Here is a 14,497-nt window from a genome sequence, read left to right on the forward strand (position 1 = left end):
AGTGCGATACTTACAGCTCGCTCAGGAGTGGGGGAATTGCCCGGGGTGACCCTGGAACCATCTCGTACCGCGGGGAAGGTCTGTGGCACGAGGCGGAGTAGAAAGACCAGAGAAGCGCACACACTTCAGCAGCTCTTTTTAATTTGGAACACTTTTCTTCATAAAGGACACACCTTCAACACAGTTAACAAATGGTTACACTTGAATCCTGAGGACAGCAGAATTCTACACCCACAATTGCACAGGACACCAATGGCTCGGTTCACCGGAATGCAGTATTAACTTCCAAACACTCTGTTTGCCTTTAGCAAAAGATGGCACTGGAGTCCCTCTTGACATTCAAAGGCCAATTTTTTATCTGCTGTAGACAAACCTTAGTGGACAATAAATAACTGTTGTCCCATCCCCCCAGCCCTTAGAAAAGGTGACACAGTCGAGCTCAGTTTTGAAAAGTCGTACTGCACGCTACAAAAGTGGCACGGTAAGAGGTGCCCGATAGAGCTGTAAGGAAAAGAGGGAGCTGTTAGTACCTGTTAGGTAACAAGGTTACCAGACATGCTGCAAGAACACTTGGTTTTTGTACAGATTAAGACTATACAAGTATAGGAATGCATACAAAACCGGATCTCATCCCTTTTACAGCCTCTGTGAACAGAATCCAGGTTTCTAATCCATGCACCCTGTGTATTGTAGCTGATCTGCCAGGTTACAATTAGTGCCTGGTAAGCATCTCTTACTAAGGGAGGAGAATCTACCGCCCACTCAAATCGCGCTCCAGAACACCAAGGACGGGAGGAAAGAGTATTTGTTTTACGAGTGTTACCACCATAATCTGCCCAGTATCTACAACAAGAGCTTTTACTGGACAATTTACAGTGTTTTAAATTTGCTCTGCAAATTTGGCACACACTGTTTTGTGTTTAAAGGCCCATTGAAGTTTCTGCAGTGCAGCAGCAACTGGAGATCCTGGAGACCCAGCCCTCCAGGGCAGCTGTGAGCAGCAAGCATCTCCCACCATCGCTGCAAACAGGTTTCTAATTTAAAAACCAGAAACTTGCACCGGTTGGTGAAAAATCTCACTACTGTTTCATCTCTAAAATGGTCACAGCCAGTACTTAAACAGGAGTAAAGGTGTTGGGGTGCATGATGGAAATAAGGTGGTAAGAAGGGAAAGAACCACACGGTGACTACGCCCTTCCTCTCCGCACCAAAAGCGAGTTCTTTGGGGGCCTGGTGTAACAGCCGGGAGCCAGTGGCCGGCACCAGGTCTCAGCTCAGCCGCCTCCACGTCTGCAGCTTCCTCCACCCACAGCGACGCGCCAGCGCTCACGGACACACGGACACGCATGCAAAACCGCATCCAGCAACTCCGCTGGAGCCCACAAACCGCCAGCCCGCTTGTCACATCAACAATGTGTAAAAAATACCCTACGGAAAAGCCACGCCAGCCCTGGACTTTTTGAACCGCTACAACAGCCGGCTCCGGCTGTTCCGAGCACACAGGAGGGCAGGGCTGCTGGGGACGGGCACCGACGCACGGCCAGCAAGGGACACCGAAAGGCCAAGAGCATCCTGCTCGCTCAGACGAGGGGGACAGCCCAGAAACTCAACCCAAAATTATTGTTCAGCATGGGCTTTCATGTGCATTTCCTCATGTGTCCAGCTGGCTGAAGGGACGTACAGGATTTGCTGTCATTTTGCCACACAACACCAGGCTTCCTTCATCACCACTGCACAGGTGAAGTACCAGGAACCAGGTAAAGTCAGTTTTTGGGAAGGAAGGAAACACAGGAAAAAGCTTTTCATTCTGTAATTTCTAATAAAGGCCTATTTTGCTTTTGTCTCCAAGGTTTACTCAACAGAATCAGACCCTAATTCCTGGAAAAGTGAATGCAAAACATCGCAAAACATCCGATATTTGATTTATGCACCAGGAGGCAGCTGCTGTCACCTCACAGCTCAGCAAATGGTGAGAAAGGTTAAAAAAAAACCAACCACAAAATCTGGTAATAGTCAATTAATAAAGAACCTAAGCCACGTTTCAGTTTCACTTGCATGTGAAGTGTCACCTTAAGATGACAGCTCTGCCATCTCCTAGTCTAGTCATTACTACGGCTTTGGGTGTCAGGATTATGAAAGGAATTAATTGCTAGGGTGAATAAAATGCTTTAATTCTTGCAATGACTGACAAGGGATTGAATTTGTATGCTGCTGCTTGGCTGTTTTTAAGGCATTCCTCTTCAAAACCACTGTTAGAAGCAGGATATACACTGCTAAAAATCAGATTTAAGCACTTAAAATACAGTCGTGCATTATAATTGGAAGCATTTTCTGTCACTTCTGGTTTTCTTCATCACCTTCAGATCTCTGGTCAAGTATATAAAGAAAACAACAATAAGCAAAGGAGAAAAGTCTCAGTTATAAATTCTGGACAGGAGTGATCTGCTCCTTCAGCTTCCTTTCTTTTAATGGAGTTGTAAGGAAGGGCCAGTTCAAAATCTCAGTTTGCACCACCAGAATTATCAACACCGGCGATCGCACGTGAAACCACCGCTATCCAACTGCGCGCAGGGAACGCCGACAAAAGGAGAGAAAAGGAGGAAGAACGGTCGTGTTAGCGCCATACATTTATAGAACAAGAAACCCAAACTTAGACCTGATCCATCACAAGAATTTCTCACCTCCGCTGTCGTGTTATAGAGTGTAATTTAAACAGATGGTTATAGAAACAAGGGACAGTGCAGGAGTCAACACGGAGCGATACACAGTGCTGTACTTTGCAGAAAGAGCTGCACGGTACCTCTCATACGTGAACCAGCAGACTCGTGCGGCTCCTGCATGTTCATGTTGTGTTCGGGGGTGCAGCCGCTGCTCCGCACACCGTCCAGACCCACAACACGTGGGTCACACTCAGCGCTTCATCCCACACCTTCCCGTGGCACTGGCCAGGGAAAACCAGCAGTTTTACACCAGCTTTACACCGGCTTTCCACGCCGTGTCAGCCACCGGAGCACAGCAGACCTGCAAAAACCCCACACTCAGGCAATGCATAGGATATATACCAGCTCATTTGCTTTTAACACAGAGAAGCGATTCCAGGTACTGCTCAGCTTTAGAGATGAGAAAGAACCAGGCGCTGTTCCAGATTTTAAATTACACTTGTGAAAAGAGACTACAAAACAGTGCATTTCTTGTGCTTTTCGTTAAGTATCAGAATCCAACGGAAAAACTTGAAGGAGCTAAATTCTCAGTACATTTTTCGGGTTATTTTGGATGAGCGTTTATCTGTTCAGGAGACACCCAGCTCACTCGGGTCCACCACATTTCAGCAGCATTCAGGTTCTTCAACACAAAGTCAATGGCAAAACAACAACAACAAAGGAAAAAAGTACTGAGTTACAAAAAAAGATCAATATCCAGTGTCCTGCTAATAAAGTCATATTTTAATATAAAATATTCATACAGCATACTCTACACCTCATTCTCTCTGCTAGCTGAATACTGTTACTGACTATTCAAACAGAAAAACTTCAACCACTTTGCTCTTCAACGTTTTGGAGGGACAATACGGTTTCCAGCAGCTACTTCGATCACAGTAGTGGGGGGACAGGAAAGAGGGAAAGACGGGGGGTAAATGTTCCAAAACTCTATATTAGGTTACGAAGTCGGCTGAAAGAGGGAAAGTTTTTCAGAATGTAAGGACTGATCCCACTCGGTGGAACACGAAACACCGCACTCATTAGTGTTTCCATTAGAAAGTTCTCCTTCCTACACTGCAAGTCACCCTCGTGCTCTCTTCCTGCCCAGTACGAAACCTTTTTCCCCTCTAGAAACAAAACTTAGTCATTGCTCCTCTCTGTTGTCTTCTGCTCTTTTGGTTAGAGTTAAATAATAATTAATGTTGCTATAAAGATGAGTTAAAAACCCCAAATGCAGCCTCGGAGCCCGCTCGTCAGGGTGTCATGTTTCAGGGAGCTGATTAATGTCCGTCAGTTTTGTGTCGTTCAGGATCGCACGGATTCTCTCCAGGGAATCCGCCTGCCGGATCCGCTCCAGCTGCACCTGCGGGGAACCGACAGACACAGTGAGCGGCTGCAAACCCACCACCGACACACCGCGGTCCCAAGAGACAGCAAATTATCACTGGCTAAAAGAGGTGATGTATGAAGGAGCACGAGCTTCATTTAGAACCAAGAACGGGAGAATAAGACATAAGGTAGTTGTGGTTTTACAATAAAAAGCCGCTTTCTGGGGAACTCCAACAAGCCTTCATCATCGCTCTCATCATCATCTCTCCATCTGCATTCCTGTTAGTACCATAATTGTGTATCTTTGCTGCTGAGAATTGGCTAGAATCAAGTCATTGGAATAAAATCCCCAATAGGCTTAAAACTAATACTATACTTCATCAGCTTATTATACGAATTACTTCAAAAATAGTTCATAAATACCAAGGTAAGAAAAGTTGCAACTGGTACTTCTTATTTTATACAGCTCAAGAAAAGCAAATGAATAAAAGTAGCACCTTATAAACCGATTGTCCTTCTCTTACCTGAAGCGTCTGAGAAAGCTTTACAAAATCTCTCTGCACTTGCTCACTGACATCTAATTCAGTCTGCAACCGTTGAGCTTTGTTCTTCTCTTCAAATACCAGCTGTTCAAGGTTTGCCTGAAGAGAAAGATTCTTTATGTTATGGTGAAGCTGAATAAAACAGGAGAAGCTTGTATAAACCGATTAAAGCCTGATTCTAGAGCAAAGCAGTGTGGTTATTCCCCGAGTCCTGACAAGAAATTAAATTAATCACTCTGTCTATACCTTAATTTTCCTAACTGCAGACTCAGGGTCTAACACACATCAAACATTCTCGTGATTCAACTGGTTAAACATAAAAAAGCCCCATGACTTTTAACAGCGTTATGTCCACGGATCTTAAAATAAAAAAAGCAGATTTCTGAATTGTAATGGAACATGGCCACAGGTGAAGGGCAGTGATCTGCTGGTGGCAATAAAACTACATTGTTGTGGAAGGGGAAAAAAAATAAGAGTGAAAAATCAGATCCTAATTAATTAATCTGACTGCCAAAGTGGGGCTCCTTCCTACAGCAACAATGAAACAATATTTATTCAAAAGTATCATAGCATTGAAACCAAGGCTTGGTTAGTCAGGACACTTTCTCTATCCAGAAATGGTATTGCAAGGAATTGCATGGGAAGACAATCCCAAAGAGATATGACGGCAGCATTTCAGATCCACTGCTTTACAAATCCCAGCGCAAAGTGGCTGGGATAAGGATTTAAACTGCACCCCATGGACAGTGAAATACTGACAGAATCTTATCAAGGTTGAAAAGCTTCCTTTTCCACTCTCACGCAGTGATGCATCCTCTGACCACAGTCTGATCATCGTAAAACATCTCTATGTGCTCCATGTCCAGACATCAGTGCTACCTTGGCTGCCGTCTCCTTCTTCAGCTGTTCTTCTAGAGTGTTTTTCGTTTCCTGCAGACTCTCCAGCCGCTGCAGGTTTTCCTGTGAAGAACTTTCCAACTATATAATAATAATTAAAAAAAGTATTAACTAAAACTCTCAACATTTTGGTTTCTCACAGTCCCTCCATACAGGAAGTACAGCCTATGTGTCCTTCCTGGGACTCAACTGCATCATCATCTCTCCTAGGCACACAGAACACACCTAAGAGCATCTCTCTCTCTCCATTTATTTCTTGGAGCTGGAGAGAAATGCCCAAACATGACATTTTGGTTATTACCAGGTAGCCTAATATTAGTTAGGAATTAGTTAACCCAATATTTAGGCTACAGATTGATAAACAAGCAAAACACCTTTTAAGGAACAGAACTATGAACATGTCCCAGTCCCGCACTGGCTCCAACACAGCTGTTCTGTCCTGCACAAGTTCCACACCTGAGCTCAAGGGTTTTAAACTAGAAGAGGGGAGATCCAGGCCAGACATGAGGAAGAAGAAGTTGTCCCTGAGGGTGGTGAGAGCCTGGCCCAAGCTGGCCAGAGAGGTGGTGGATGAACCATCCCTGGACACAACCCAGGCCAGGCTGGACAGGGCTCTGAGCAACCTGAGCTGGTGCAGATGTCCCTGGTCATGGCAGCAGTGGGATTGGGTGAGTATGAAGGTCCCTTCAACCCAAACCATTCTATTGTTCCATGAAAGGTGAGCTGCACAAGTCAGCTAGCCCTCCAGCAGCACAGGAGCAGGCCGAGATGAAGGAACAATGATGTGACATGTTTCAGAATCCTCCCCTTCATTCAGCTCTCTTTCTCTCCCAACACTAGCATACTAAGCATCATACAAAAATATACCTAAGGTGTTACCTCAAAAGCAGATGGGGAAAAAAAAAGTTCATTTTCTCTGATGAGAAGAGGTTGATGTGAAAGACACCCAGTGTCACTGATAGAACTAGCAGAAAAAAAGAATCCTCTTATGTTTAAAAAAAATCCTGCAGTGAAAGGGCTCCTTACCTGTTCCTTTTCTGCTTTTATTCTTTCCAGTTCAGCTTTTAAACTGGAAATGGAAGCTGAAAAACAATAATATTAAAACTTAATTTAAAGCAAAGCACAGGAAACTGGACAGACCCTCTTCACTTCTGTTACTATTTAAAAGAGAATTAAGCATGTGCTACATCAAAGGTACCTCAAAGGTAAATAAATTGTACTTTTGTTTTCAGTTGCACAGCTCTGGTGTACCTGCCATCAAAACCAGTTTTTTAAATTCAGATAAGTCTACTTATCACAAAATCAAGTCTTAATTTCTCTTTTGAAATTCTAATATTCCAATTTTGAGACTGTTTTACCCATGCTCACCTATTTCCTCTTTGCAATTCTCTATTTCCAGCTGTAGAGTTTCTTCTATATTTTCTTTCAAATATTGTTCGGCTTGAATCTGTTCTTTTAAGAATAAAATCTCTGCCTTGAGTTTCTCCTCCAGGTGATCCGCTGCTGTCCGCACACTAATTATGTCTTCACGATATTTTAAAATCAGCTCACGGAGCTCCTGAATCAACAATTAGCAAAGATTTGTATTATGATCTTCAGATATACACAGTACTATATTTACCACCACACAAGCTGAAGAAAATTATACAGAATCACAGAATGTCAGGGATTGGAAGGGACCTGGAAAGCTCATACAGTCCAATGGCCCTGCCGGAGCAGGAACACCCAGCTGAGGTTCCACAGGAAGGTGTCCAGGCGGGTTTGAATGTCTGCAGAGAAGGAGACTCCACAACCTCCCTGGGCAGCCTGGGCCAGGCTCTGCCACCCTCACCAGGAAGAAGTTTCTTCTCAAATTTAAGTGGAACCTTTTGTGTTCCAGTTTGAACCCATTACCCCTTGTCCTACCATTGGTTGTCACCCAGAAGAGCCTGGCTCCACCCTCCTGACACTCACCCTTTAGATATCTGTAAACATGAATGAGGTCACCCCTCAGTCTCCTCTTATCCAACCTCAAGAGCCCCAGCTCCCTCAGCCTTTCCTCACACGGGAGATGCTCCACTCCCCTCAGCATCTTTGTTGCCCTGCGCTGGACTCTCTCCAGCAGTTCCCTGTCCTTCTGGAGCTGAGGGGCACAGAACTGGGCACAATATTCCAGATGTGGTCTCACCAGGGCAGAGTAGAGGGGCAGGAGAACCTCTCTGACCTACTGACCACCCCCTTCTAATCCACCCCAGGTACCATTGGCCTTCCTGGCCACAAGGGCCCAGTGCTGGCTCATGCTCATCCTGTTGTCCACCAGGACCCCCAGGTCCCTTTCCCCCTGTGCTCTCTAATAGGTCATTCCCCAACTTATACTGGAACCTGGGGTTGTTCCTACCCAGATGCAAGACTCTACACTTGCATTTGTTATATTTCATTAAATTTTTCCCCACCCAATACTACCCTGAGGTTTGTCCCACCGTACCAGATCATGCATCCAGCAAGGTATTAAAATTGCAAACAGTTTGCTTGGCCACAGTAAAGTAAGAATGTGTAAAGATTCACGTCTCCATAGATTTATGACCCTCTCCCCCTGCCCTTCATCCCCAATGATCTTTTAAGCTTGATGTGCTTGGAGGTAAGAGAGTGGGCACGAAAAGGATGACAAGGCTTATCATTATTCAAGGCTCAGGATTATTATGGGTCTTAATGCCTGGACAGAGACTGAAGTGATTGACTTTGTTTAACTTCTTGAACTGATACATACATCAACCTGTGGTGACTGAACACTTGTGTGCCCAGTTGCAAAATACAGCTTAAACTAGCTCAACTGGGATAAACTCATGCTCTACTAACAACAGAGCAGCTGTCAGGCCACAGTTAACTCATTTTATTATTATCTAGCTACACCCTGAAGCACGCTGATGGCCCAGTGGGATCAGACTGCTGATTTTGTACCTCATGGATTTAACAGGGTTAAAATCCAGATTATTGTTCATTGTGCTATTTGAGTCAGCAGCTTTTGGATAAAGAAGATTCTTCCAGCAAGATCTAGTCATGTGCATTATTTGTGTTAATGATTTAAAAAATGTTTTACCTCTGCTGCTTCTGGTAGGATGAAATCTTCAGCTTGCTGTAAAGACACATGCAAGCTATGTTTTCCTTGAAGACTTTCATTATCTTTTTGCAGTCTCACCAGCTCTTCTGAAACCTGCTCCCTTGACTGCGTCAGGACAGCCTCCAATGTAAAGAAAAGCATAAACTGTCACTTAGGGTCATGCTCATGTCTCTTTATGCCCCATTTACTATCATTGCTTTCAAAAGAGAGAACTGATATTCTTCGTAAGGAAGGAAAACAAAATGATTGCGTGGATCAGCGCAATCATTTATCTCTTGCCTGGCCTACGCACCAGCAAGAAAGGCAAGATTAGTCTTAACTGTATAGGCAGACAGGAGGAAGCAAATGACAAATACAGCATTAAGTCTCCCAGTTTTCTTCCATATTTATGCATTAGCTGGCTGTGCTCTCAGAGCTCATCTGGTCAGTAACTTTACGTGTTAAGATGCACAGCTCTCTCCAGCCAAGCTTGCCTGGGCAGCAAGATAAAGCCTTTGACAAACACACTGAGCTCCAAGGGCCCGACAGTGCTGGCCAAGCCATCTCTGGGCTTAAGCCGTCCTACCATTTGCTCCTGGACGCTCCTCTTTGCTTGCGAAAACGCCTGCTGCAGTTCGCTGAGGAAGTTCTCTGACTTCTGACATTTAGCCATAAGCAGAGAGATCTTTAAAAAAAGAAAAAACATAAAGCATGAAACAGATTTTGAAGAAGAAATAACCACTGAAGTTCTCTTCCCTGTTATCATTGCTAACATATACTTTGAAATTTCAAACTAATCCGCTAAAGTTTGTTTTGTTAGAGACGTGTCAGGCTTCTCTAGAAACTGCAGCAGACTCAGGTGGAGCATAACTAACCCCAGAAATTCTCATTTTTGTTGCCTCTACAGCAGGCAGTCCATCCATATCTACCAGAAGACCAGTTCTTGTTACAAACTTTTGAAAAACATTTCATGATTCCTACCATTCTGATTACAAAGTGCTTGTACCTGATTAGAGGAGTCTTCAGCACTTTGTTTCATGTAATCCTCCAATTCCTGTTTATCTTTCATTGTCTTTTCCAGTTGGTCATTAGCCTGCCTCAGCATCACCTGCAGCTTTTTCACCTGTGTTGTAACAACAAAATAATTGAATTTTCCGCTTTTTTTGGGGAGCGTTTATTTCCTGAGCATAAATATAACCCACCCCCATCGCACCTCCAAATCACAAAATAAAATCCCTCAAAAATGCAACCCAGAAGTTCCTTTTTTGTTCTTCTGAAATACCCTGCATTACAGCTCTAAGAAAACACGGGACATCAAACTGCACTGGACCATGGCCACATAATGACTTCAGTCACTTATTTCAAAGCAGAATGTGACTCATGCCTTCCATACCATCTGAAAATTGTTCGGTATATGGCAGAAAACAAACGTTCTCCAATACTTTATGGTCACTTTATGCTGTCAGAATGAAGTCATCTGATTTTTCCTCTGCTGTTAACAATTCTTGCAGTATCAAAGATAATAGAATTTGATTCATGAAAAGCATTTTAGAATATAAATTATGAAAGATACTGACTTAAGCATGAGCACAACACCTTTTATAGAATCATGTCTTTACTGCATGGTCGTATAGTACTGGGTAAAGTGGTTCTCAATGGTGAATCCTTAAGAAATAGGTACACGCCATGCTCATGACCACATACCAATGACAAACCCGGCTATGGCAATAAAATGTCACAAGTTATCCAGATTTTAAGTATGCTGATGTTGTTAAATTAAACCCAATGAATAAACCAGCAGATTGTCTGAAGAGCTGCAAAATCTTGCTAAAGCTAGAAGAGAAGTCCCACCTGGTCTCTTGTCTCAGCCTCTTGAATTTGGATTCCTTGCAACTGCTTCTCGTAATTCGAGCACATATCACAGCGTCTTCCCAGTTTGTTCCCTGCATTCTGCACCTGGAGAACAACAGTTATTCACCTGCCATAAATGCCATAAAATTCTTCAAGGAATGCACACTGCATACTCTCGGGTGTGTTGTGTGATCACAAGATATTACAGATAAAACGCAGTGGCAGAATCATGTAATGGCAAGATTAAGTTGCTCTAAAAGTAACAGATAATGTAAATCACTTGCAGCACGTCAGCTTTTCCTTGCACGAATCCCACTACTAGCACAAAAGCAATAAACCATGACATGCAAGAGTTCATCAAGTCATTCAGTGTGTCCTTCTCAAATATATTAGTTAATTGCCTATACAGAAACAAATATCTCTGAGAAAAGCTTTTAAAAGGCGATAGCATTTTTAGTGCAATTATTTTGTATTACAACTCAAATTATAAACACAATGCTACAGTGTTGTTTTGGTTTGGTTTTTGGGAAAAAGACACCAAACCGGAGAAAAAAAAAAAACAGAAGGGTTGTGGTGTGCAGCAGGGAAACAAAGAGTAAACCAGCTACCAGTTTGACACTGTAATGGTGTTGGCCAAGGGAAGAAATGGAAGTTTTACCAGAGCTCCAGCTGTAAATCAGGTTTGAGCTGAAATGCTATTTGTATTTTCTGCTCCATGTCCCACCCACAACCAGCAGCATTCACATACCCTGCCTGTCCTCCTGCCTCCAGAAATGTGTGGGAAGCAGCGCATTTCTGTTCCGAATTCTAAGTATGGCTTGAAGTAAAATGTCATCAAAATGTCAACAGGGCAAGGAAATACTCAAGAGTAGAGGATTTAACTCAGCCCTGAGATCATGACACTGTCTTTTCTCCAGATATTACAAATTAGTAGCAACACAAAAATAAACCAAAAAAACTGTACCATAGGTTTGAAGAGACTTCCCTAAGTCATGATTTGCTGACAAATTGAATTCCAACAAGTTGAGGAAATAAAATATTGCTACTTCATCTCATCTGTCTTTTGCCTGGCCTCTTATCTTCCACTGCATTCTTACCTTCCTTTTTTACCCCCATATTGTCTTCCTTCTTACCCACTATGGATTATTTTCTCTCCTCCTCCCCTTTCTTCCCCCTAAAGTGTTGCTCCTTGGCCTCTCTTCTTCTGAAAGAGTAACCACAGGAGCCCCACAATGCTCTTCTTTTTAGCAATAAACTAAATGCAAGCTGTGAACTGGCATCACAGAACACTGCTGAAAACCGGACAGGCAGAACACCCAGAAGCAACAATTTCCTTGGTCACCCATACTGAAACTGGCACAGTGTTAAGTTTAATCTGCAGCCTGTTGCTCTCAGAAATTGGTTTCTGATGATGCAAGTCCCCGACAGCTTTCTGAAGCTTCCTTTGTGGTGGCTTTGTCTGTTATGCATATCTTGGCTACTCATTTCTAAATTGCACTCCATGCACAATCCTCCTTAAAACTCCCTGCTGTACAAACCAGCATTGTTAGCTCTGCTCCCTCTGTTAATCGTTGTGCTTTCCTAGTCACCCCAGTTGCACTATAATGTCCTTTCCTCAGCCTCCTATCTTCCCCTTCTGAGTTCTCCCAACTTTTTTCACCTTCTCATGTATTTGAAAGATCAACAGCTACCTCTGTCAGGCCATCCCCCAATTGCAAAAATATCCTGTACTTAAGAAAGCTGTTTCCCACAAACAGAATCAGCCAACAGGGTTTACATCAGATGTGCTTTACCTACAGAAGTGTTGCAAGAGTGAAAAGTGAAGAGCTACATATGATGCTACGTATTTCCTTCTGCACCTGACTCCTTGTAAAGCAAACTACCATACAATCATAGGATCATTTTGGTTGGAAAAGACCCAAATTAGGAAGAATTTTCACACAGAAGAGTCTTGCAGCCTGTCGCAGATGCAGGCACTGGGTACACACCTCCTTCTGCAGCAGGTTCCACTCCGTCTCGCTAACTAAGCGGTAACCGCTGGGAGACACATAAGCGCTTTCTACTCCTTGTGTAACGCTGGAAAGAAGTGACGCAGTCTCTTCTTGCTCTGGTGTCATTGCTTTGATTGCTTTTTCCTGATCTTTGGTTAACATGAACCCACTTGGCATTTGCAGAGACCCAAGGGAAGCTGTATCAAAGTTCTCAGATACTGAATCTGCTCCAACGAGTGGTCCAAAATCTGATTCATCCAGGTTCCCGGCAGATTTTGCTTTGTTGTTGTATCCTAAAGCTTTGGACTGTAAAGATCCAGATGTCCCCAGACTGTCTGTTGACTGTGCTCTCCGTAGTCCATCTTTGAACATATCATTCTCAGATTTATTGAAAGATTCACCAGAAGAAAGAAGCAAGTCTGCATCCAGTGAATGGACTGAGCCATGGGTGCTATTTACCTGCACCTGGAATTGAAAAACAAGCAAGAAAAAGTTATATAGTCCGTCCTAGAAGCATGGTACGAGAGAAATGCTGGGCACTAATTATCAGACGTGGTAAAAGCAAATTTAAATTGGCTTTGGCAAGAATTTATATATTTAAGTGCAACTCCAAAGATTTTTTCATTGGTTAGTAAGAATTATAAGCTACAGAGAATAAAATGCACGAGTGTTCAAAGTTGCTTTGAACCATCCAGTTGTTTTACCTCTTCATTAGAGAGCTGGGCAACGGTTTCCTCAGGGGCTAGAGAACATGAAGCTTTCGTTTCATCATCTGAATCTTTTTGCTTCTGCTCCTTTCTCTTGCTAAGCCTTTGCTGATCATCTTCTTCCTAGAAATCAGTGGTCAATAGAGAACACATAAGCAGGATTCAGTTTTGCCGTAGTAGCCATGACATCAGCCTTCATGCTAAACGAAGCTACAAAGAGGGCACTGGAAAAGATTATTTTGGTTAAAAACCCAATATTTACATCATAAGAATTCTTTTGGTTAAAAATCTAGTGTTTATTTCACAAGGCACCCAAAACTGACTTCAAAGGAGAACTCACTTTTCAAGTTTAGTGGCAAATTCATCTTCTAGAATAATTTTATTCAAAGAACATATTACCTAGATCAAAATTCTTATTATAGGCATTAACAAATAAGTAACAAAACTAGCTGCTACACTGGCTATTGTATAGAATCTCATAATATACTTGTGTCACTTACAGGCCCACTAATGGCCACTATATGATCATGAACATTAAAACAAAATGTGAAAATGCAAAGTGCCTTGATCACTCTAAACTATGAAATATAGCATATAGAAAAAGAATGAAAAGACATCATGGAACACTAACTCATAAAGCATGTACACAACCATTTGCATAAGCTAATTTAAAATGAAGTTCTTAATTTATGCCTGAGCTAAGTACTGTATTGGAAAAACCCAGAAGGAAGGAAATTTTGCAATCCTAATATCCTTAACCCAGCTGTTCTGAGTCACAGGGGACTGTTTCTTCCTCCAAGATTAACTTCTGGATAGCATTACCTTTTCATTTAACAATATTGGCAACGTTACTTTTAAATTTACTACATACATTAATATTAAAATACTTGCACAAATTGAGAGTTTTGGATGTAACTGTCAGCTGTCATTGAAATAGAGAATTTCTATGAGAACTGTCAGCTATCATTTTTTGAAATATTAACACACTTAAATAACTTGTCTCCAGCATATGATTTCCATATCTGTTATAGCACATTAAATTTACAGTATTGAAAAAAAGCCACAAGTAACCTGATCCTTTTTTTTCAGTTCTTCAACTTGTCGGAGCTGCTCAGAGGTCAGAACAATTTCCATACGCTGCATGTCCCGCATCAGCAAGCGCTGAGACTCCAGGAACTGGTCATTGGCCTTTTGCCAGGTGTGTTTCAACTGGTTGTGCTGTTGTCGCTCTTGCTCTAAGAGGTGGCAGACTGTTCAAAAACAGAAAGAGTCGTTCTGAACCACATTTCTTTTTAACCTCTTTTCCAACGAGAAGCATTTTCACAAATAAAAGTAATTATTGTTCTAATCAGAAACAGCCAGGCTTTGTTCAACAACTATTTAGGATGAAAGATGACATTTTCTT

At 42.6% G+C, this 14,497-nt stretch overlaps 1 protein-coding gene across 2 annotated transcripts in view; it reads right to left on the bottom strand.

Moving 5' to 3' along the window:
* Nucleotides 1-119: 119 nt before the first annotated feature.
* RABEP1 (rabaptin, RAB GTPase binding effector protein 1) overlaps nt 120-14,497 on the bottom strand; it is a 39,840-nt gene continuing 25,462 nt past the window's right edge. For both annotated transcript variants that reach the window (XM_065853487.2, XM_071816840.1), the window contains 12 exons: nt 14,164-14,342; nt 13,090-13,215; nt 12,383-12,850; nt 10,395-10,499; nt 9,550-9,666; nt 9,130-9,228; nt 8,544-8,684; nt 6,836-7,025; nt 6,494-6,549; nt 5,450-5,548; nt 4,553-4,669; nt 120-4,062 (listed from right to left, as the gene is read on the bottom strand). In XM_065853487.2, coding sequence (XP_065709559.1) covers nt 3,961-4,062; nt 4,553-4,669; nt 5,450-5,548; nt 6,494-6,549; nt 6,836-7,025; nt 8,544-8,684; nt 9,130-9,228; nt 9,550-9,666; nt 10,395-10,499; nt 12,383-12,850; nt 13,090-13,215; nt 14,164-14,342 — 1,799 coding nt within the window. In that variant the 3' untranslated portion in view covers nt 120-3,960. The remainder of the gene's footprint in view (nt 4,063-4,552; nt 4,670-5,449; nt 5,549-6,493; nt 6,550-6,835; nt 7,026-8,543; nt 8,685-9,129; nt 9,229-9,549; nt 9,667-10,394; nt 10,500-12,382; nt 12,851-13,089; nt 13,216-14,163; nt 14,343-14,497) is intronic.

This window comes from Patagioenas fasciata, chromosome 19 (assembly GCF_037038585.1).
Source record: "Patagioenas fasciata isolate bPatFas1 chromosome 19, bPatFas1.hap1, whole genome shotgun sequence".
NCBI lineage: Eukaryota > Metazoa > Chordata > Aves > Columbiformes > Columbidae > Patagioenas > Patagioenas fasciata.